The 24,573-nt window shown below is 41.1% G+C and overlaps 1 gene segment (V, D, J or C); it reads right to left on the bottom strand.

Moving 5' to 3' along the window:
• The window catches only part of LOC121188595, a 235,660-nt gene extending 235,570 nt beyond the window's left edge, over positions 1-90 (bottom strand). The window contains 1 exon segment of the V gene segment in view: positions 24-90. Coding sequence covers positions 24-75 — 52 coding nt within the window.
• Between the last annotated feature and the right edge of the window lie 24,483 nt (positions 91-24,573).

The following is a 24,573-nucleotide window of genomic DNA, read 5'->3' on the forward strand; positions in this document are numbered from 1 at the left end:
GAGTTTGATTCTCTGGTCTTTACCTGTGAAGCAGCAGCAGAGGACAGTCCAGATGAGGACGGAGATCAAAGTCATGTTTTGGATCAGGAGGATTTCTGTGGCTTGTGTTGTCATGAAGGACAGCTGTCAGTCATCCAGTCTTCAAGTCTCAGGACTATAAACTCTCCCAGAGCACTGGAGCATGGTGCTGCTGATGCAAAGTGGCTCTATGGAAATGCTCTGACTGTCTTTTGGTTTTATGCATCTGGAAATTCTCTTTTTCTCTTAATTTATTGAATTATTATTTATATTATTTTATCTCATCAAATCTTTATTATTTCATTGTAAATTTAAAAAAAATGTAAAAGAAAAATATTAATTCTTTAATTTTTTGGCTCTTTGACTCGTCTGTGAATGTTCTCATTCATCCAGGTCATAGTTCTCTCTTTGAAAATTGAGTGAGACTAGTGCGGACTAGATAGACCAATGCATGCAAACTGATGAAGCCCCTTGGATAAGAGGCGAAACGTCTTCCCAGACAAACATAAGTCCAGTTGCCTTCGATTCAATTTTCAAAGAGAGCCTCTTTGACTCATTTCTTATATCAGATGCCAAAATCTAAAAAACTTTTTTTTTCTTAGTTTGTTTCACAGTCACAGATCCGTGTCTCTCTACACTGAGAGGTTTTTGTGCGACGGCTCAATGACTTTGTATCACTGTGGTGGACTTTTGGTGGAGGAACCAGACTGGAATTCGGAAGTAAGTTTCTGCAAAAATACTAAATACAATATTGTAAAGTCATGTATTAAATTCAGATGTTGAATGTTACAGCAGATTAAATGATCTGGTTTGATTTCAAACACTTTTAGCATTGATGATTTTATTTGTCCTCCATCACGGAGCTGAACTCAGAGCAGCTTTACTAAATTTTGCTTTACACATTCCTGTCATATTGAAATTTATGTTGAACTGTAGAAAAGATAAAACTTTAGTCTGTTTGAAATATGTTTTCTAAGATTCATTTTTCAATTCATTCTTTTTTTGTTCACAAGGCCCCAAACTTAGATATTATATGTTCATTGTGTGACATTTGTAAGTGTAGTGTTGGTCAGCTCACTTTGGGACGGCCCCCTCTGCTGGCTGTTTTGGGTAACTGGCGGCATTCAGAGCGAGTTAATGTTCCGGCAGAGTGAGTAAAGCTACGGGTTAAACAGTTAATTAACATCACGGCAAATGGTCTGTGCGTGGGTGAAATGTAAGGACGTGTGTATCGTTGACTGATTTGTGTTACGTTCTGCAGCTTGAAATCACCCTGTTGTTCGGCGGTGTAGCTTTAGCACTAGCCATGTTAGCGCTGTCAAGCTAGTTGTAGCATTTAGCTCACCCTTCGGACTGTCTCTGTGCTATGATGAACTCTAAATCCTGACTGAAAAACCTCAAACAAACCGTTCCTATGTAGATGATCACACAACTGAGATGCAACAGCCTTTTCAAGAATTTTAGAAGTAAAGGGGAGATTGGATATAGGTCTATAGTTTGCCAAAATGTCAGAGTCCAGAGAAGGCTTTTTAAGTAAAGGTTTGATAACTGCAACCTTAAAAGCCTGTGGAACATATCCTGTAACCAACGAGAGATTTATTTGATCTAATATGTGAGTGCCAATCAAAGGCAACACCTCTTTAAGAAGTCTGGTCGGGATAGGATCCAAAAGACATGTTGATGATTTAGATTTAGAAACTATTGAAGTCAATTCAGCTAGATCTATGGGAGAGAAACAGTCTAACGGCAAATCAGGACTGGAAGATGTTTCTAAAGATGCTGTTCTGGACATACCTACATCATTAACAGTTGTAGGCAGGATGAGATGGATTCTGTCTCTAAAGTCTACTATTTTGTTGCTAAAGAAGCTCATAAAGTCATTACTAGTGAGAGCTAGAGGGATGGATGGTACAACAGAGCTATGGCTCTTTGTCAGCCTGGCTACAGTGCTGAAAAGAAACCTAGGGTTGTTCTTGTTTTCCTCTATTAATGATGAGTAATAGGTAGTTCTTGCCTTACGGAGGGCTTTTTTATACATTATAAAGCTATCTTTCCAGGCTAGGCGGAATTCCTCTAAGTTAGTGGATAACCATTTCCTTTCCAGCTTTCGTGATATCTGCTTTAAAGTACGTATTTGTGAATTGTACCATGGAGCTAGCTTCCTCTGATTACTGACCTTCTTTTTCAAAGGGGCAACAGAGTCAAGGGTTGAATGCAATGAAGCAGCAGTATTATCAACTAGATAGTCTATATCTGCTGGAGTAACGTTTAGGCCATTGCCCTCTGTAAAACTGGCACATGGCAGCGGAGATAATAAAGATGGAATTGCTTCCTTATATTTGATAACAGCATTATCAGACAGAAATCTACAGTAGTTAATTTTTTTCTCAGATGCTGTGCAGTTCATTATTGTAAATTCAAATGTTACTAAAGAATGATCAGATAAAACAGGGTTCTGAGGGAATACTGTCAAATATTCAGCTTCTATGCCATAGGTTAGTACAAGATCAAGGGTGTGATTGAAACAGTGAGTTGGTTTGTTAACATTTTGCAAAAAGCCAATTGAGTCTAATACTGAATAGAAAGCAGTCTTAAGGCTGTCATTGTGGGTATCGACATGAATATTAAAGTCGCCCACTATAATTACTCTATCCGTACTAAGCACTAAATCAGATAAAAATTCAGTGAATTCAGACAAAAACTCAGAGTAAGCAGCAGGTGGACGATACACCACAGCAAATAGTGCTGGTTTTTCTGTCTTCCAATTTGGATGTGAGAGGCTGAGGATAAGGCTTTCAAATGTGCTATATTTCAGCTTAGGTCTAGGATTAATTAATAAACTTGAGTGGTAGATTGCTGCCACTCCTCCTCCTCGGCCTGTGCCTCGAGGAATGTGATAATTAATATGACTAGCAGGGGTTGACTCATTTAGACTGACATACTCTTCCTCCTGCAGCCAGGTCTCAGTCAGACAGAAAAAATCAATCTGCTGATCCATTATCAAATCATTCACTAACAGAGATTTAGACAAGAGAGATCTAATGTTTAATAGCCCACATCTGATTGTGGTGTTTTTAGGTTTAGATGCTTTTGTAGTACAAATTTTTTTGAGGTTTTTATGAATAACACCTCTTGCATTTTTTAATTTATGCACTTTTTGTTGACGGGGAGCAGACACAGTCTCTATAGGATAAAGGGAATCGTTAGAATGGTAGGAATAGTAAGAATCATGAGAATCATGGGTGGGTGACAGCTCTAGAGAAACTGCAGAGAAGCTGGTCTCAACTCTGGGTTGTCATGACTTAGGTTTTCTAATGAAATCTGTCATATTTCTAGATATGAGAGCTGCACCATCCAAAGTGGGATGGATGCCGTCTCTCCTAATCAGACCAGGTTTTCCCCAAAAACTTTTCCAGTTATCAATGAAGGCCACGTCGTCTGCTGGACACCACCTAGACAGCCAGCGACGGAATGAAGACATACGGCTAAACATGTCATCACTGGTCAAATCGGGCAGGGGTCCAGAGAACACTACGGAGTCCGACATTGTTTTGGCAAAGTTACACACCGACTCCACATTAATTTTAGTGACCTCCGATTGGCGTAATCGGGTGTCATTACCGCCGACGTGAATAACGATCTTACCAAATCTACGTTTATCCTTAGCCAGCAGTTTTAAATACGATTCAACGTCGCCCGCTCTGGCCCCAGGAATGCATTTAACTACGGTCGCTGGAGTCTCTAACTTCACATTTCGCAAAATGGAACTGCCAATAACCAGAGTTTTTTCCTCAGCGGGTGTGTCGCTGATTGGGGAAAATCTGTTTGAAACATGAAGCGGTTGATGGTGAACCACGGGCCTTTGTTTCATGCTATGTTTCCTTCGGACTGCCACCCAGCCGCCCTGGCTTCCCGGCTGCTCGAGAGCTGCCGGGGAACGGCTGACAGGAGCTAACGTAGGATGGCTAGCTGTAGCTAATTTAGGCTGGTCCGCATCAGCTACAGGGGACTGACTAGCTAGCGCTGCTGCGGGGCGATTATCTATGGTGCGGAGCCGAGCCTCTACTTCCCTCAGTCTCGCCTCCAATGCTACAAAAATGCTACATTTATTACACATACCATTATCGCTAAAGGAGGCAGAGGAGTAACTAAACATCTCACACACCGTGCAAGAGAGAGGAGAGACAGCAGGAGAAAGAGAAGCCATTGCTAACAGCTAAGCTAGCGGACCAGAGATAGAGTGATTAGAGTGTAGTGTTAAATCCCGAGGGACACGTGCACCACAGATGTTTAACTGAAGCAATATACGTGTACAGGAATTCAGAGATTGACCACAGAACACGACAAAGTAAGAGTTGATTAGTAAGCTAGGATAACACTCGTAACACCACAGTGCAGAAGCAGCAAACAGGAAGTGACACAGTACGTTACCACCACGTCAGCACGTCAGCAGTGTCCCAATGTGTGAATGTGTGCATTGCTGGAACAGCAGATTCAGATGTGTGAGCAGAGAGTGTTGGATGAAGCTGAACTTGCTTTGGACCAAAGACACATGACTGGAATGTGATGAAATGTCTCATTCAACACACTGCACATGTGCTGAATGTCTGCAGCTTCTCAAACTCTCAACACAAACTTCAGTCACACTCAAAACATCAAAGGCTCAAACTATTATTATTTCATTTGAAACCTTAGTGAACACTTTGAAAACTTTCTTCCAAACTGTTAAACCTGAGTGTGACTGTGGGACTTTTTGAAGGAGATTTGAGCTCAGAGATTTGATGCTGATCCACACTGAGCATCTTGTTCAGCTTCATATTTCAAAGTCATTGAATGAAGATTCAAAATCCAACACTTGCTAATTGACTCTTTACTTTGGAACAATTTCATCTTCACCTTCAGTTGATTTTTATATTTCTTCACATACAAAGCAAATATTCCACATTAAGACAGAAAGAAATGTTTCTTCACTCTTTGCTTTATGATCTGTGATGTTTATAGTGACTGAAGTTAATGAGAGCTGTGTTTGACTTTTAGTATCTGACTGTTTTTAAGCTGCATCCTGTTGGTTCAGGTGTTTGGAGTTTCCATTTTCCAAACTTGTACATTCTCAACCTTCTTCAGCTCTGAACAGATGATGAAACACTCAACGCTTTCAAGCAGAAACTTTGTCTCCTAAACTCACATCTTTTATTCTTTATTCAGGTTGAGTCACTGCAGGTTGTCAAAGATCAGCTGTGCTTCTCTGGCCTCAGCTCTGAAGTCCAACCCCTCCCATCTGAGACACCTGAGACACCTGGACTTGACAGGAAACAACCTGCAGGATTCAGGAGTGAAGGATCTGTGTGGTTTTCTGCAGAGTCCAGACTGTGGACTGGAGACTCTGAGGTCAGACTCCATTGTTTACTTGTGTGCTGAGATGAATATGATGTGAAAGTTGTGCTGACAGTAAAGTGCAGACATCACACTGATATTATACTGATCCACACTGAGGATCTTCATGGTAAAGTCTGTTTTCTTCTTCTGTGGTTTAGTCCACTGACTGTGGCAGAGCAATGTTGAGCTACAGATTTCAAAGCTTCATTTAACAAGAAAAAAGCTTCACTCTTTAAATCACATCCAAGTTTTTTCCACACTCACATCAACAAATATATATTCAGTATTTTCTTCTTCCAACACGACTAGAAAGTGATGAGACTAAAGTCAAAGTGACTCAGATACAGCTCTGGAAAAAATTGAGAGACCACTGCAAATTCTTCTGAAATCAATATCTCTACAGGTATGACAGCCATTCCATTCCTGTGTATGTTGAATTCCAACACAAGCACACCTCAGTCTACTTAATGAGGTACTGATTAGGTGATCACCTGAACCAAATCCTATTTAATGAGGAAAAGTATAAAAACCACTGCTGTGGTCATCACTATGCTCTTGCAATAGGACTGGATGGATGGCACAAACAGTGCTGGTAGTACCTCAAAAGTAATAGCAATCAAAAAAAAACTATTGACCATGTCAAAACAGTTGAAAAGAAAAGTTTTGTTTGAGGAAAAGAGAGGAAAAAAGAGGAATATTCTGGCTTTACTGGCAGAGGGATACAGTGAGCGTCAGGTTGCTTCCATCCTTTAAATTTCTAAGATGGCTGTTCATAAGAACAAGGTCAAGCAGCAGACACTGGGGACAACAAAGCTACAGACTGGCAGAGGGCGAAATGACTCTCTACTGACCAGGATGACCGTCAACTCATTCCAATGTCACTCAGCAACCGTAGGATGACATCAAGTAACCTACAAAAAGAAGGCTCAAGTCGTGTAAAGCTAGAAATAAGCCCTTCATCAATGAGAAGCAAAGAAGAGCCAGGCTGAAGTTTGCAAAAGACCATAAGGATTGGACCATAGAGGACTGGAGTAAGGTCATCCTCGCTGATGAGTCCAATTTTCAGCTTTGCCCAATACCTGGTCATCTAATGGTTAGACAGAGACCTGGAGAGGCCTACAAGCCACAGTGTCTCGCACCCACTGTGAAATTTGGTGGAGGATGGGTGATGTGCTTCAGCAAGGCTGTAATCGGGCAGATTCGTCTTTGCGAAGGACGCATGAATCAAGCCACGTACAAGGTTATCTTGGAAGAAAACTTGCTTCCTTCTGCTCTGACAATGTTCCCCAACTCTAAGGATTGTTTTTTCCACCTGGACAATGCTCCATGTCACACAGCTTGGTCAATCAAGGTGTGGATGAAGGACCACCAAATCAAGACCCTGTCATGGCCAGCCCAATCTCCAGACCTGAACCCAACTGAAAACCTCTGGAATGTGATCAAGAGGAGGATGGATGGTCACAAGCCATCAAATATACCTGAGCTGCTTGAATGTTTGCATCAGGAGTGGCATAAAGTCACACAACAGCAACGTGAAAGACTGGTGGAGAGCATGGCAAGATGCTTGAAAGATGTGATTGAAAATCGGGATTATTCCACCAAATATTGATTTCTGAACTCTTCCTAACTTAAAACATTAGTATTGTGTTGTTTAAAAATGAATATGAACTTGTTTTCTTTGCATTATGTGAGGTTTGAGAACACTGCATCTTTTTTGTTATTTTGACCATTTGTCATTTTCTGCAAATAAATGCTCTAAATGATAATATTTTTATTTTGAATTTGGGAGAAATGTTGTCAGTAGTTTATAGAATAAAACAAAAATGTTCTTTTTACTCAAACACATACCTATAAATAGTAACAATGGAGAAACTGATCATTTTGCAGTGGTCTCTTAATTTTTTCCAGAGCTGTATTCAGAACAAACTCAGCATGTTTGTTAAATGTCGTCACCGTTACATGAAGTGAAAATCTTTTCCATTTTGTCTCAATCATTTGTTGACTTTCCTCCAAACTTCAGCCTGACATGTTTGTTCTCTGTCAAAACTTTAGGATCTTTAGTAGAATCTGAAACAAATGTCAACAACATGAGTTTGTATAGATGGAGCCACTGATGGAGCTGGAAGAGTTTAAGAGCTGAAGTCACTATGTCTTTATTGAAGCAGCAGCATGTTGTCATTAATATTAATGAGAGCTGTGTTTGACTTTTAGTATCTGACTGTTTTTAAGCTGCATCCTGTTGGTTCAGGTGTTTGGAGTTTCCATTTTCCAAACTTGTACATTCTCAACCTTCTTCAGCTCTGAACAGATGATGAAACACTCAACGCTTTCAAGCAGGAACTTTGTCTCCTAAACTCACATCTTTTATTCTTTATTCAGGTTGAGGCGCTGCAGGTTGTCAGAGATCAGCTGTGCTTCTCTGGCCTCAGCTCTGAAGTCCAACCCCTCCCATCTGAGACACCTGGACCTGAGTAAAAACAACCTGCAGGATTCAGACCTGAAGGATCTGTCTGATCTTGTGCAGAGTCCAGACTGTAGACTGGAGACTCTGAGGTCAGTAGAGGGTTGGAGTCAGCCCATGCTGCTTTCAGCTGTATTGTCCTAAACACAGTTCGTATCAAAGCAAAGATCCAGTGTCTCCTGTAAACCTCCAACCTTCTCAGTGGCTGCTTTCCTCATTGAAGCTGTGAGAGGAGAACGGGGACAGGCCTCAGGATGGGACAGAAAGACAGAGACGCAGAGGACAGTCAGCCAATCACAGCAGCCACAAGCTAATTGTGATCTGTTGTTGTGTTCATGTCAACAGGAAATAAAGCTGGATTACAGCTGACAGCCTCACAGGATGTGTAGAGACAGTTGTCCTCATTGGTCCAACTGTCCTTCCATCACATCTAATCTGAGACTGTTTGTTGTCTCATTTCAACAGTAAAGAATTGATGAGTTTGATCTTTGTCACAGCTCTGAGATCAGTCTGACTGCAGCCTGCAAATCACTGGCTCTGATTTCAGAGAAGCATCATGACATTTTGTCAGCATGTGGTCTGATACAGAGCAGAACCTCTGCTGAAGTCCAGTGATCACATCTGTATATGTGTCCATCTGTCAGATACTTTCAGTGACAGCCTCCATGTTTATTTGTCAGCTGATATTTCAGAAGCAGATCAGATGTTCATCAACACACAGAGACTCTTTCTTTAAATGGAACATGAGTTGACATGTAACAGCAGTGAATCCATCACTAAACTGTTTGTGCAGTAATGAAGCTTGATGACTCAGCAGTTTATTTCCACTGTGGACTTGAGTGAAATGTTCAGAGTAAACAGACTTGATGCTAAAAGTCTCTGCAGGTGTGTGAGCTTCCAGCTCAGTGTCTTCACTCCAATACGTTAACATGAGAGCTGAGAGGAAGCTGCTACACTACACAGCTGCTCCACTTCTGCTCTGAACAGGACTGAAGTCCCTGCTGCTCTTTATACTGGATGTGCTGCATCAGTGACTGACAGCTGATGAAGTGAGTCTCTGTAAACACTGATTTATCACCTCTGTTGTCTGTCTTCTTCTCTCAACAGATGGAGGTAGTGATCTGTCTAAAGGAGAGAGTGAAGAGGACGGTGTGTGTGTTGAGAGAGGACGAGCTGTGTCCTGATGATCCAGAGAGGTTGAAGCAGCAGCAGCTTGTGTGTAGAGAGGCTCTGATTGGTCCATGTTACTGGGAGGTAGAGTGGAGAGGAGAGCTTCATCCAGCAGTGACTGACAGAGGAACCAGAAGAAGTGGAGAAGACTCTCAGTGCTGCAGTCTGAACTGCTCTGAGAACAGCTCCACTGTCAAGTCCACCATCATCCCTGTGTGTTCCTCTGGATCTGAAAGAGAATCATCAGTGTATCTGGACTGCTCTGCTGCTGCTCTGTCCTTCTACACAGTCTCTGCAGACACACTGAGACTCCTCCACCCTCCACCTGGACTTTATTTGGTCTTTCCTTATTCATTCACAGAGGCTGAACCCAAAGTGATGAATCAGATTAATCAGCTCCATCATGTGGTGTGATGGAGAATTGCAGCTAATTTGCACATTTTTTTTTTCTATCTTAGTGCAGAGCCTGACCATACATATATTATTATTCACCATACGTCTTATTCTGCTTATTCCACTTCTTCTGTACAGATTCCAGCTTCCTGCAGCTTTGAGAAAAACCAGGCAAACATCATCAAAAAGTAGTTTGATAGCCTGACTGCTTTGTTATACATGTTTATATACAAAGTTTATATATGTTATAATTTATGTGAAATATACATTTCACATAAACACATGGTTGAAACCTGAAATAAGTCACAAGACTTTACCTTTACCAAGAGTTTACAAGACTACCTTTTTACCTTTTTATATAATCACAGTTTAAGTTTTATATTTTTTGTTTTTATTTTTTTCACTGTCTCAGATTTTATAATGGGTGTGTACTGTATGAAATGTTCAGAGCTGCAGCGACTGACATCACCCACACTCTGTCTGACATCTACTAAAATTTTCCCTTAAAGCTTCTTTCAACTTCTTCATTCTCACAGTTACCAACCTTCAGGGACAAATTATATATGACAATGTATAGAAAGTTGTCCTCTCTCACCCAGTGTTACTCTCATTGTCACATGACCCACAGTTTTTAAGTAAATCCCCTCCATACTGACCAAACCTCCCATAGACTGTCATGTTAAACTGAGCTCTGAACTTCTGGTCATGGACAGAGATGATGGGAGGATTTAAACTGTGACAGCTCGTACACTATAAACAGGAGGGACATATAAAATACATCTGTGTCTTTACTGAAGCCTTGTGATGCTCATGGTGAAAATAAAATGATAGGAATTAAATTTTTCCAACTATCAGGGCATTTTTGATGACAAGTTCTGTCCTACTGCTGGGGAGCCCACTACCCTGCACTGCTGACTGCAGCAGACTTTACAAGATCTAGAAAGCTACCCTGTGTCCTACTACTGCAGGAGAAGGAGAGCTGCAAAGTCTACGTTCACTGCCACCGTCTGCAGTAAGTTCCATTGTGTCTGTGGTCCTTTAAAACCCATCTTTTTTGGGAAAAAAAAGTATTTAAATCTTTATCTGTGACAACTTTAATTTTTAAAGGGTCATTTTAATCTTTCTATAGGATTATAAATAAGAAGATTTTCAAAGATTTTAAATACATAATGCCCCACGGAGCACTCATACAGAGTGTGGCGTCTCTTAACCTAACCTAACCTCATCATCCCCAAATCTATCTGTCTCAATCTATCACTCATATGTGTAAAAAATAAAAAGGTCTGTAGTGTTTTATTGTGTGTGTAATATAGAGAGCTTAGATGAAGCTCCATGCTTTCAATACCTGTCTTATGGGGAATCTAAATATACGTACTGTTCATTTTTGTTTGCTTTATGTCACTTTTTGCACATTGTGTAAAAGTGTATGTACATGTGTGTCCTAGAGTGTGTGTGTGTGTCACCTAGAGAAGGGGGCTGGAGCAGGAAGAGACAGTCTTTTAACCTCACATCCTGGATTCCTGGCTGTTGCAGACTTTTACATTAAAAGACATCATGAATCTCTGAGTTTCCCTTGTGTGCGTGTGTTTGAGTACAACATGTATATAATCCTAAAGCTGAGGGCAGTAGACACCAGACATGAACTGCATCATGTTAAAATCGTAGCAAAGCAGCAACGATTCCAAAAAGACAGAAAGTCAAACATGTGAGAGCACGATTGAATGTGGAGGAAGAGACAGAGATGATGGTTCTACTTCAGTCCAGCTGCTGAAAACTGTTTCCACTGCAGTTCTACTGCAAGGTGAAAACATGCAGAATATTACCTGACACTTCTAACAGACAGGAGCTGAAAACTTCACACAGAAAATACAAGTGTCTCTGAATAACAAAGAGAGGAACGAGGGGAAGAGAAAGTGGGTGGACAAAGAGAAAAGAAGGAGCTGAGAGGGCAATGGAGGAGAGAAACTTTAAAGTCCAACAGTGATTCATCATAGTTTGTGAAAATTACCTGATACTTGTCCTGAGAGTTCAGTCAGTGAAAGAAACCATGAAAACAAAGCTGATTCTTCATTTTACATTTATCATGAATGACTAAGGGACTTTTTTTTGGATCACTTGATTATTCATCTGAGAAAAGCAGTAAGTTCTTTGAGTTACTGAGTCACTGCAGTGTGTTCAAAACAACTATACTTATGCCAGCTGATTGCTGCAGTGCTGCAACACAGAGCTGAAGAACAACAACAGCAAAACAGTCATAAATCAAACGCTCTCAGCAGAGTCACAGGTAATCAGCTGGGGGTCTGGTGTGATGGAAGCCACTGGGATGGAGTCACCAGAAATAGATAGAGGAGCTCTTTATTTAGGACAGAGACCAACAGCAGAGGAAAGTAGAGCTCCAAGAGTCATCCACTGCTGGAGGTCTGCTGGAGGTCACAGCTCAGAGTGGAGAGAGAGCTGTGTAATGTGCTGTCAGATTCAGAGCTTAAATCAATACACATCTTTTCTCAACTGTATCCTGATACTGGATGGATGGAAAGTCACGTTGGCACTTTCAGACTTTCTACTTGTTTTGTAACTGACAAGAGTCTGTGGAAAATCATGATGCAAAGAGGAAGAACCATAATAACTCTACAAACCCTCTGATCATCCCAACAGCAAATTCACTGATGGACCAGGGTTCACACATTTACAGTGTGAACCATGTGTGAATGCATTACACCATCACACTGAAGCTCCACTCTAGCAGGTGAAAAGTAGCAGCTGACCTGCAGCATGTGGACAGAAGGAGGAATATATCTGTCTACACCCTGCAACAGTAGAGTCAGTGGAGACGAGGCTGCAGTGCAGGAGAACTGGACTTGGGATCTGGGGAAAAAAAGTGTAGGATGGAAATAAGAGATGATAGAGAGATGACTGTACAACTGTGATTTCATCAATTTGAAGTAACACTGAAAAAATGGAACCATATGAGAAAAATAAAAAGTGTAAACAGTGATAATTGTTTTGTACTGTAGAGAGAACAGCAGTCGTCTCTGCCTCTTTCCATGGTGCTGACCGAGAGCTTGTTAATGCTTCACTTCACAGTCCACATTGTTTGGAGTTGAGGAAAATCTACAGCAACAGGATTAAAAATAAAGTAGCAACTCTCATAAACCTTCAAATGATTATTTTTTTTAAACTAATTGTCTTCATCCTGTGTTGCAAATAATAATGTGTGAACTTCATTATAGAGGCTAATGGGCTCATTATAGGCTAATTGCAGCAGGTTACTGCCATCAGCCTGGAGGACACTTTATGCTACTTCCAACAGGATTTCAGCAGATACATTAACATGAATGTTGTACACACTCCTTCTATCTGTTAGTAGTTGTGTACAGTTCAGCTGCTGCTGTCCTTGGTGCTGAATTCACCAACCCAGCTGAATGGTCCTGAGTGAACAGTGAACACATGAATATCTCTTAGCTCTTAGCTTAGTTAGTTGAGTGGAGAAGCACTTTTATTTGTGGAGCATCTATCAAATCAGTCCAGAGTGAGTCCTCAGGGTCTAAAAGATCTCACAGCTTCTTCTCTCAGTCAACACAGCCTCAGATTCACCAACATTAGTTTGACACACTGACATCCAAAGGTTTGCTGGAGGACAGAAACACTGTGGGCTGGAAATGAATTATGAAACAAGGCTCTTAGTGAAGTTCTTTGTTCTTTCTATCCTGTGACAGTGGAAATAAAAAGTTGTGTTGAGTAAATGTCCATCGTTTACACTTTACTGTGTTGGACAGTAAATAATAATAATAATGTTTCTTCTGTAGATGAAGAATAAAAAGTAAAGAAACAGCTTCAGTGGCTCTGACAGAACTAAGTGGAATAAATCTGCTGTCACAGATAACTGGCTTTATCCAATGAGACCAACTAGACTGTCTTCACTTTGACCTCTGACATATACTGGAACACCACTGTATATATGGGACTAATCAGCTCCTGTAGAGACACTAGAAGGATTTTAGACTGAAAAGACAAACAGATTTTTATAATACCATCATATATCAAAAGTGGAAAACATGAACTAATATTATTCACACAAAAAATATATTTTTTCTTAATGCACCAATTTTCCATATGAGCTGTCGTCTTCACCTTTTGTCCTCAGCTCATTTAGAATTATAAAGGCAGATACTTGAGTCTGACTCATGTTGTTTCCTGCATTAATCAGCTCATCTTCTGTCTTAAGGAAAATAAACTTGCACGCATGTATTTAAACTACACATGGTCAGTGTCAGTGAACATCACACAGCTTTAATATGTGATAAAAGAACTTTTTTTCCCTCTGGACATTAGACAGTGTCCACTGTGACTGTCCACCTGAGTATGAATGGTTAACGGTGCAGAGACAGAATAACACAGAGACAAACTGCTGGCTAAGATCCCATCAGAGACCAGCAAACACTTTGTGTTGCTTCCTCCTCCCATTCCCCTCCTCTTCACTGGCTTCACTTCACTCCATGTGACAAATCATGGTTGTGGAGCTGAATGAAATGAGTTGGACAGAGGACTCACACACAGACACAGTCTCTTCCTCTCTGGATAAAAGTTCCGGTAGGGGTCGCTAATGTCCGTGTGAAAGCAGCAGAAGAAGCAGAGACAGAGTCTCCAGCTCTTGTGTTCATCAGCAGCGTTCACACTGGGATTTCTTCCTCCGCTCGGCTTCATCTGCAGCGCTTTCTCTTCTGGAAATGAACCGCTGGACACGGAGCTTCGTCGGGAAGAGCGCGGAGCTTTTGCAGCTGATTAAAGGACACCATGCTTTACTTCTGGATACACACCGTGTGGATCCCCGCCGTCGCTTTCCTCTTTGGATTTCAAGGCAAAGGATCGTTTCATTCTTTTCATTTCATGTCCTGGCGTTTTCCACTAGGAAACACCGGAGCTGAGAGGGAAATTCCAGCTACCGTGGATGTTTATTGTGCGTGTGTCCGTCTGATGCTGACTCAAGTTGTGAAGGTCTGTGAAGTGACGTCCCTTCCTGAAAACACCTGACATGACAGAGAGGTCTGCGCTCCTCACGGCGAAGCCTCTGACTTTCTGCTGCTTCCTGTTACAGCAGAGCTCTGTTTGCTCTAAATGAAGTTAGTGATGAGTGGAGCTGAGCCGAGCTGACAGCAGTCTTCATGTACAGTAGCAGTGTGTGACACAGAGGCTGATGGTACAGCTGACAGATGGATCAACACGGTGGACAAAACATACAGGTGTACAATGACAGTGTTGTGGTAAAGCTGAGTTACAATCCAATATCATAATACAGAGAGGGAATATATACTTCATTAAAATGAGCAGTGAAAGAGCACAGACGAGTCACATCAATTCACTGAACTCCTCCTGTCACAGTCACAGAATAATGATCACATTACTATAGAAACTTCTGGATAAATGATGGAACAGTTCCTCATTTTCTCCGACCACAAAGAAAATGTGTTTTTCTTTGAATCATGAAAATCTTTAAAACGAGTTTTGTGAGAAAAAAAAGGGAAAAATGACAGAATAAATTTTCTCCTCTCTCTTCAAAAACTTTCAAGAGTCATCATGAAGAAATAAAGTACATCATTGTGTGGTGAATGGTGAACTGGAAACACAGAGCCTAGAAATGACAGTCAAACTGGCTCTTGTGGTGTAATTGTGGTCATAATAATAAAATTCTACAGCTGCTGCAGTAAGAACTTTTCCTTCATCCTTCTTTTCAAGGTGTCAAGATGATTTTGTCAGTTCCATAAACACCTCTCTCTCTCTCTCTCTCTCTCTCTCACACACACACACACACACACACACCATCATAGAGAATATAGGACTTACAACAAATCAGGATCATTCTTCATTGTTTTACCTGATGCTGCTCTAACAAACAAATCTCTCTTGTGTTCTATTCATCCAGTCAGCTAATAATATTCACAGTCTCATAGAAAACAAACAGAAACATAATGTATCACACAAGCTGCTCCACATAGACCTAGCATAGCATTTGGAGCAGGCACACAATTAAATTCCTCAAAGGCCAAATGTATTTTCTGATTGTGTCATTCTTCAGAATGTCTGTGGGCTCTGTTACATCTAAACAAGATGTGTGTGTGTGTGTGTGTCTCACTTTACTCCAACACACCAATCAAATATTTCATTAGTGCTTCAGGACTGTGCAGTTTGTTAGAGTTAAATTTAGGATCCATTTTTCAAGAGAACTTCTCAGAACCTTTTCAGTCTATGAACCTTTAAACATATCAGCTCTCTCACACTGACTGAGGCTGAATTCTGAACAGCTACAAGATTTGGAGCTTAGTGACCATCATCAAAAGACAAGGAAACAGAAGAAAGGAAACATTTCAAAGAATGAATGTACCATTTCCTCATATGAAATAGTTTCACTGCTTAATAATTAAGATCCTTCAACAAATAGGACTTAATACAGTCCTGTAGATGAGCTGCATGGAGCAGAAAACAAGAATCAGAGCTGAGAGTCTAAAGTGGCAGAGTTAAACTTCCAAACTTATTCTGTCCTCACAGTCATCAACAGTTTTCCTCCTACACTCAAAACACAGCAAATGAACACTCATCCAAATGCATCACATGCCACCTCAAACACATCAACATATTTTAGATTCCAGTTTCAGGACTAAGGTTTTCAAGGCAGGAAGAATTCTCAGCAGCCTAAATTTACTCCACAGTGAGGAAATCACTGATTGTTTTACTGTCCCTTAACCAAAGAGAGTGAACATGAACACAGCCTGAAACGCTTCATGCAACAGCTGATCCAGCTTTAAGTCCTACGACTCATTCTGCAGATTTACTACAGGACATAATTGTATTGCACTGGAAATGAACTAAAAATCAAGGCTCAAAGCCAAAAGGAGATTTGAACCTAGTGTTCAGTATAAGACACAAGTGGACTCAGTGATAGGTAAATGTTAGAAGGCTGAAACTTTAAAGCACAATAATAAGTAGATGATTGTAGAAGTGGAAACAGTGTGTGCTGGTTAGTTTACATTGGACTGGGAGATTATTTCTCCTGAGTCTTAAACTCTGCTTCTTTGTTTTTGGGCCAAATCTTGAGAGATGATGAAAGTGATTCACACATTGGAAATAAGAAGATTTTACCAACACATCAAACTGTTTCCTGTTCACAGCACTTAAAGTGAAGTCCTCCATCAAGTATCATAATACATCACAGACCTGACCTACAGTACATTGACGTAACTTCCTAAAATAACACACAGCACACTCCACTTTGTGCTGTGACGTCCAACTCCATCATTTCCATTAGAATTTCTTTAGAAAGGATCTTGTTGCAGACAGTACAGACTTCCTAGAAATCCTTTCCTTTAACACAAACTACAGTGCATCACACCAAAACAAAGTTAAGAAGTTGAGAAACCATGAGAATATCTCACAGTCATGATCAGCATTTAAAAAAAAAACAAAACAATATAGTCCATGAATGATAAGCACACAATCAAACCACTGGGCTTATGGGTATGATTACTTGCCGTCACAGTTTCACAAACATATTATTTGGACAAAACATTTCAAAACATTAACTTCTAAACTAGACACTGACATGAACTACTAACATGTATTGACTTACTGAAAACCTTGGAGCTGATCTGGACTTTCCTGTGGTTTCCTCTTGTCCTTGTAACAGCAGTAGCTCCTCCCTTCCTTGTCAATAATTGTGCAGAAATATCTGAGTGCTTCTTTCTTCCTAAATCATGAGCAAGTCCTGTCCAGTCCAACTGTTTCTGCTCCTGTTTGACTTCTGAACTTGTCTCTGGCTGTGTGTCCACTTACTGCAGCCTGTGACATCAGACTGTAGAATGTTGATACATCAAAGGCATCAAAGGACACACACACTCTCTCTCTCTCACACACACACACACACGCACACATACTTTTACTTATTTATTTGTGAGGACACTTGCTGACATAATGCATTCCCTAGTCCTTACCCTAACTCTAACCAAAACCCAATTCTATCCCTGAAACCAAGTCTTAACCCTCAAACAGCAACATGAACACAGATGGAAACACTGCAGAGCTGCTTTGGATGGTTTAACAGGTAGAGATCATCAGATAATGGAATGACCTTCATCTGTTTCCATAAACACATGGAGGAAATCTCCCAAACACAAACTTAACCACAATGTGATTCACAGGTAACAAACACACTTGCATGTAAACTCTCACACCAGCATAAAAATAAGTCATTGTTTTAGGATCTGAAGAAGAAGATCCAGGATGAAGGAGATCAGGAGACAGGAGCCCCACAACTGAAGAGAGAGAAATAAAAGAAATACAATTAAAACACAAACTTACAAACAGATGAAGAATCACCTTAAAGTCATTGTAGTAAACAAAGAAAGTTTTGTTTCTGGACCCAGACTGAGAAAATACCAGTAACTGAAAATAATGATGAAATAATGTTGGAGGAAAAAAATGCTTCCTCCTTCCATCCAGCCTGGTTATTTTACAGCTTCTACTCCCAGAACATGATGATATAGTGTCAGCTTTAACTTTCACCATCAGCTTCCTACTTGATTCAGGTGACAGGTGTAACTGTTATCTCAGTGTGATGCAGAGAAGAGACCAACATACAGCAGGACTCTGTGGATTTAAGGTCTAACAGCACAAGATAAGTTGATCTAAAAGAAACATGAGTCAAAATGATTCTCTGTGCAGCAGCTGATCTGTTGCAGAAACAACAACTAAAACTGTCTGTGGCAATGGAGAGATAGTGAATATCACTCCTCACTTTCAATAAAGAGGTGAACACAGAAAATAATGTCTACTGCAAAGTCACAGGAAAACCAGAGTGTGAGGAAAGAGCACATTACTGTATTAATGAAAAAACAATGATCTGATGGACAAAAACTCTTCTCAAAGTTGGAATGTAGGTGGTGCAAAGCACAGAGAGCAGAGAGAGATGAAGAACCCTCTGAAACCAGTCCTGGAGTCCTTGATGGAGGACTTATTATGGACTGACAGGAGACAGAAAGACACTTTACACTCATTTCTACCAGCAGTCAGCAGACAAACACTCATGACAGCACCTTTACACCTGACTCTGACAAAAGAGACACAGCCCAGTTCAGCCTCTGCACAGCTCTGAAGGACAAACACTGCTGTGACTGTATTTAAGAGGCAACATACTGTGATTCACATTAACAACTGACAATCATATCACTGATAAAACATTCAATTCAACAGCTAATTAAAAAGCCAACAGGAGAACACTGTTTCTTTTACAGGCTGTTGGTATAAGATTTGAAGGAGAACAATGATTGAGACCTTAAGTGAGATTAGTTTCATCATGAGCTCATTATCAAGTCTATCAAAGATGAAGCAGCGTTTTGTATTTTTAGGTAAGAAGTTTTTGGCCACAATCCCAGTTGTCATTTAAAGCACAGACTCATCACTCTGCCTCCACAAAGGCTCTAATCTAGTCACACACTGCTTCACAGTCAAAGAGAGAGAAACAAATAAATAAAACAATAAGAACAGCAGATAAAATACAAGAGAGGAGCAGATATAGAACACAAGTGTAAACATAAAATACTACATTACCTAAAAACCTGTCTGAACAGATGGATTTGTATCTGCTTTGTGAAAGAGTCCACAGAGTCCACACACCTCAGACTTACTGGGAGATTATTCCAAAGTTTAGAGGCTGCAAACTGGAAAGCACAATCTTCCTGAGTCTTAAAACATGTCTGAGGTACATTTAGAAAGTCCTGACCTAAGAGATCAGCTCATGGTGTGGGGGTGCAGAAGGTCCATGGTATACTGTGGAGCCTGGACATGTAACAGTCACTTCTGCACAATGAACTTGAAGTCAGCACATTATACAGGGACAGTGATACACCTGGATGTGTTTCATCCAAAATAAAAATACTACCTTCTTCAACTAATACTGTATGTCAGCTTTCAGAGAGTCTGAAGATGCCAACCACCAACAGTGTCAGTAAACAGTGACATAAGGCTGATATCCCAAAGTACAAACAAGAGCACAGGAGTGAGACTAAACTCCAAACTGTAGAGACTGAGGTAGAAGCTGCAAAAGTCCTGAGAGCTGAAAACAGAGAGAAGTTTTAGAACAGAGCTTTCTCTCTAATCTTCAGCATAGATACACAAGTTTAGCTACTGAAGACACAGCTAAGGAGAGGAGAATGTTAAGAGTTGGCAATGGCCGGCTGTGTTACCAAGCCGGGTCACAGCAGCAGTGCAGCCATCCCCTACTACCCTGGAACATTGTGTTCCCAGAATGCAGGTTTACTTGTGGTTCCTAAAGTCTCCAATAGAGAGAATGGGAGGCAGAGCCCTCAGATATCAGGCTCCTCTACTGTGGAACCATCTACTAGTTTGGGTCTTGGAGGCAGACGCCCTCTCCATGTTTAAGAGGAGGCTTCAAACTTTCCCTTTTGATGAACCTTATAGTCAGAGCTGAGTAAGGCTTTCCTGAATGAGCCACTAGTTATGCTGCTATAGGTCTACACTGCTGGAAGACTTCCCATGATGCACTGATTTCCTCTCTCCTCCTCTCCCTCTCCATCTGTACACATTCATATCCCATTAATGTATGTTACTAACTTGGCTTCTTTTCTCATGGTGTTGTGCTTTCTCGTCTCTGCAGTTACTTCCACCTCCAGAGCTGCAGAGTCTGGATCTGTGGCTGCAGGCAAACTACTGTTCCACATGCAAAGCACTGGTGGTTGATCTTCAACATAAATGATAAAAAGACTTGGAGGACGCCTGTTTCAACTATATAAGTCAGACTGCTGAAGCCTCATGTTTGCTTCTTTTGAACTTTGGACGTCCCTTTTACACAGGACATGGACTGTGGATTTTATGCTCCATCATTTAGGAGGATCCAAAGCAACAACCACAAATGATTTACATTTACATAAAAGCATGTGAATGTTTTTGAACATTTGAAGTTTAAAAGACAAACTAGAACAATAGGCACTTTTCCTTTAACACAAACCATAATGCTCTGAACCCAAAAAGGGAAACCTAAGTTGACAGTACAAAAATCTCACAGATACAATCAGCATAAATAAAGAACACAACAAACACATCCCACTGAACTGAAACACTGACATCAACTAAAAAAAGTTTGACTTACTGAAAACCTTGGAGCTGATCTGGACTTTCCTGTAGTTTCCTCTTGTCCTTGTAACAGCAGTAGCTCCTCCCTTCCTTGTCAATAATTGTGCAGAAATATCTGAGTGCTTCTTTCTTCCTAAATCATGAGCAAGTCCTGTCCAGTCCAACTGTTTCTGCTCCTGTTTGACTTCTGAACTTGTCTCTGGCTGTGTGTCCACTTACTGCAGCCTCTGACATCAGGCTGTAGAATGTTGATACATCAAAGGCATCAAAGGACAAACACTCTCTCTCTCTCTCTCACACACACACACACACACACACACACATTCTCGTCTTAATATAGTTGTGAGGATACATGTTGCCATAGGTCATTCCCTTGCCCCTTAACCTAACCTAACCTTAACCATCATAACTGAAAGCCTAACTCTAACCAAAACATAACCCATACTAATGATATTCAATCTTCTCAAAAATACCAAATGAATTACAACAATAAGCACTCAGGAGCATTCAGCTGGGTTGGTGAATTCAGCACCAAGGACAGCAGCAGCTGAACTGTACACAACTACATGTACTAACACACAGCAAATTCACAAAGTACTAAAATCTGGAGTCAGGCAAAAAAGTGTGAAAGAGTTACATTTCTGGAGTTTATTTTATAACTCTGACTACAGTTTGTGTTAAGGTGTACACCCAGGCCGAGTTGAATTTTGGAGTTTATTTCCTGGTGTTCAGGATCTGGTTTTAACTCTGTCCCTGGAGTTCACGATGCATTTTATCGCGGCATGAGCAGCACAAGGAACGTCGTCACAAGGCTGGTAAGAGCATGATTTTTATCAGAAAGTACTTTAAATGCGTGACATTTTGTCATTGTTCTCACTTTATCTACTTACATAGTACCGCTAATGACTGCGAACTTGATGTTGAACGTAACCCCATTGCTTTTACTCCATTATTTAGAGCAAGTAGCTCCCGCAGCATTAGTTAGCTAACTGTCCTTAGCTGCCATTGTGGAGCTGTTAGCTTTCACTCAAACGTTAATGTCGGCCATACTGTCTGTGGCGTGTGATGTGTCTGTATGACGGTAATGACAAACTGTTTGATAAGCTTCACAAATTAATGACGACGCGCATCTTGAAGGTAATTAATACTGTTTTGGAAATAACCATCCAACAATGCAACCGCATGTCGCTGTTTTAAGAGAATAATTTCCGGCTCAGCGGCGCAGACGCAGCTGAAAAGTCAGTTTTGGCTAGCATGCTAACAGTTGAGCTTATAAACTGTAGCCTTGCTGTTTTGAACAGCGGTGAGAAACGTGTATTTTAACGGTGTGTAGTTGGGATAAACTTTAACTTGAACATGTTATTCTCAGACATATGACATTTTCTTCCTTTATGTCAAACCAACATGTTGATCAAAGTACAACATGGAGGGAAGAAGAAGTACATTAAACTGGAAGAGGCTTGCTTCTCAGATTTTCTCAGTGCAGGTCAGTCAGATGTTTAGTATTAAATGAATAAAGATGGAAACATGTTGTAACGTGGAGTTGTTATGGTATAGTCCAGCAGAAGTTTCTTATCCCAGAGACTACAACTCTGAAAGTCACAGATCAACAGGGAGCAGAGGTGGATGAGGATGTTTCAAAGATCTGTGTTTCTTCATCTACAGTGATGATGGTAGGACATTTAAAAATTCATATTTTGCTGCACTTATATTTTGAGAGATTTGTATCTTGACACACAAAAATATGTGATTGTGAGAAGTGGATGATAAGAATTCCAAAGTACAGTATTTAATCAGTTCATATTAAGCTGTATGTGTTGTCTGCATTTCAGACCTCCCATCTACTGAAGCATCTATGAACCTGGCTGATCGTTCAGACCTGACAGAATATGTGACCCTCATTACTTGTGGTAAGCAGAGTTATAGGTAATGCTAATGTTTTGTCTTGAGACAGGTAATATCCAGCCAGGTCTGTGATATAGTTTTAATGTGCTGGACTTTAGATTTTATTTGCCTTATACTTGTGTGTGTGTGTGATCTTCAGATCTAAGTGTCCTGCAGCAAGGGTGTGAAGGCTCCTCCTCTCCAAGTCTGACAGATACACTGTCAGTCTCAAGCACTTTAAGCAGAGACACAAGTGATTCTGGATGCCAGCCTTTGATGGACAGTGTCAGTGGCAAAAAATGTAATTGTTTTCCAACTTGTATACAACTAGATTGTAATAATTATTTATTAGACATAATTCCTAATTCCTTGAGACACCTTTTTTTCTTTCAGGATCACTTCTATGATATTCAAAGCAACAAAGGCCCTAACCCTTTCTTGAGTGTCGCATGAAGACAAATCCAAAAGCACCTCTTCATCCCAGAGTAGAGTGGAGCTAAAAGGAGGTTCCACATCATCCAGAACATATGATGATCAGCCAATCAGAGATGAATGCATGAATGAATGCACTTCTCACTGATGTTTGGAGCAGAGGTTGCTTCAAGGTTCCTTGAAAAATGGAACAGCAGTTTTAAAGATAAAGTTATCAAGGAGGCAGGAACCTGAAAGAGACGTCTCTCTTAAAACAACAACTGAAAGCTGCTCTGAATGAAGGATCTGACACTGCTGATGAAGCAGGTACAGTTATCATCAGAATAGTAATGCAGTTATGTGAGTCGTCCAACAGTCGTCAGTTTATTGTGTTTTTATTGATTTATTTTACAAAAGCATCTCTGAGTCTAAATAGGCCACTTAAGTCTGCAGTTAAGATGCAGTGTGAGGGCTGAACATTGCTTTGCTCTCCAGCACAGATTTATAATGACTGGGCCATTAAGGATCAAGGAACTTTATTGTCATACCAGGACATTTGCATGTTATGGTACGAAATTGGTACTCAGGTCCCAGTTTTAAGCCATAAACATTAGAGAAATATAAACAGAGAATATAAACATTGTGAAATTTAACAACTAACAGTTAAATAAGATAAAAATAGATAAGGTAAGGTAAGGAGGCCAAAGTTAGCATGTGCAAAAAAAAAAAAAAATTAAATAAATAAATACTCGTGCAAGTAGGAAGTAGTGGTAGTGCAAGTGTCCGTGTATTACATGTTGCCCTATAATGGCCAGGTATTGTACTTAGTGGGACAGTGTTGTAGTGCAAGGCTGTCAGTGTGTGTGGTGGTGGTGGTGGTGGAGGGGGGGGGGGGGAGTGTGCATCACCACACAGTGATGCGGGTGCAGAGGACACTCTCCACCGCACAGTGGTAGAAGCTCCTCAGGACTGAGCCTCCAAGTCCAGCTCGCCGCAGCTTCCTGAGGAAGTAGAGGCGCTGGTGGGCCTTCCTGACCAGATGAGATGTGTTGGTGTTCCAGGTGAGGTCCTCGGTGATGTGTACACCCAGGTACCTGAAGCTGGAGACCACCTCCACAGCTGCTCCTCCGATGTGCAGGGGGGGGAGAGGGCGCCTGTCTCTTCTGAAATCCACCACCATCTCCTTGGTCTTTTTCACATTGATGCAGAGGTTGTTGTTTCTGCACCACTGCTCCAGATGTTCCACCTCCTCTCTGTACTCTGACTCATCGTTGTCAGTGATGCGTCCCACTACTGCTGTGTCGTCCGCGAACTTCACTATATGACAGCTGGGGTGTCTCGCCGAGCAGTCATATGTCAGCAGGGTGAACAGGAGGGGGCTCAGCACACAGCCCTGTGGCGAGCCAGTGCTCAGGGTGATGGAGGAGGAGATGGTGTTGTGGATTCTGACAGTCTGTGTTCTGTTAGTCAGAAAGTCCAGGACCCAGTTCCCCAGTGTGGGACTCAGACCGAGGAGGGAGAGCTTCTGTACCAGGGTCTGTGGGATGATGGTATTAAAGGCTGATGAGAAGTCCAGGAAGAGCAGACGGACATATGAGTTCCTGCTCTCCAGGTGGGTGAGGGTTGTGTGGACCACTGATGAGATGGCGTCATCAGTGGAGTGGTTCTTCCTGTAGGCGTACTGGTGGGGGTCCACAGTGACATCGATGGAGTTTTTGATG

Source organism: Toxotes jaculatrix, chromosome 10 (assembly GCF_017976425.1).
Source record: "Toxotes jaculatrix isolate fToxJac2 chromosome 10, fToxJac2.pri, whole genome shotgun sequence".
NCBI classification, from domain to species: Eukaryota; Metazoa; Chordata; class Actinopteri; family Toxotidae; genus Toxotes; species Toxotes jaculatrix.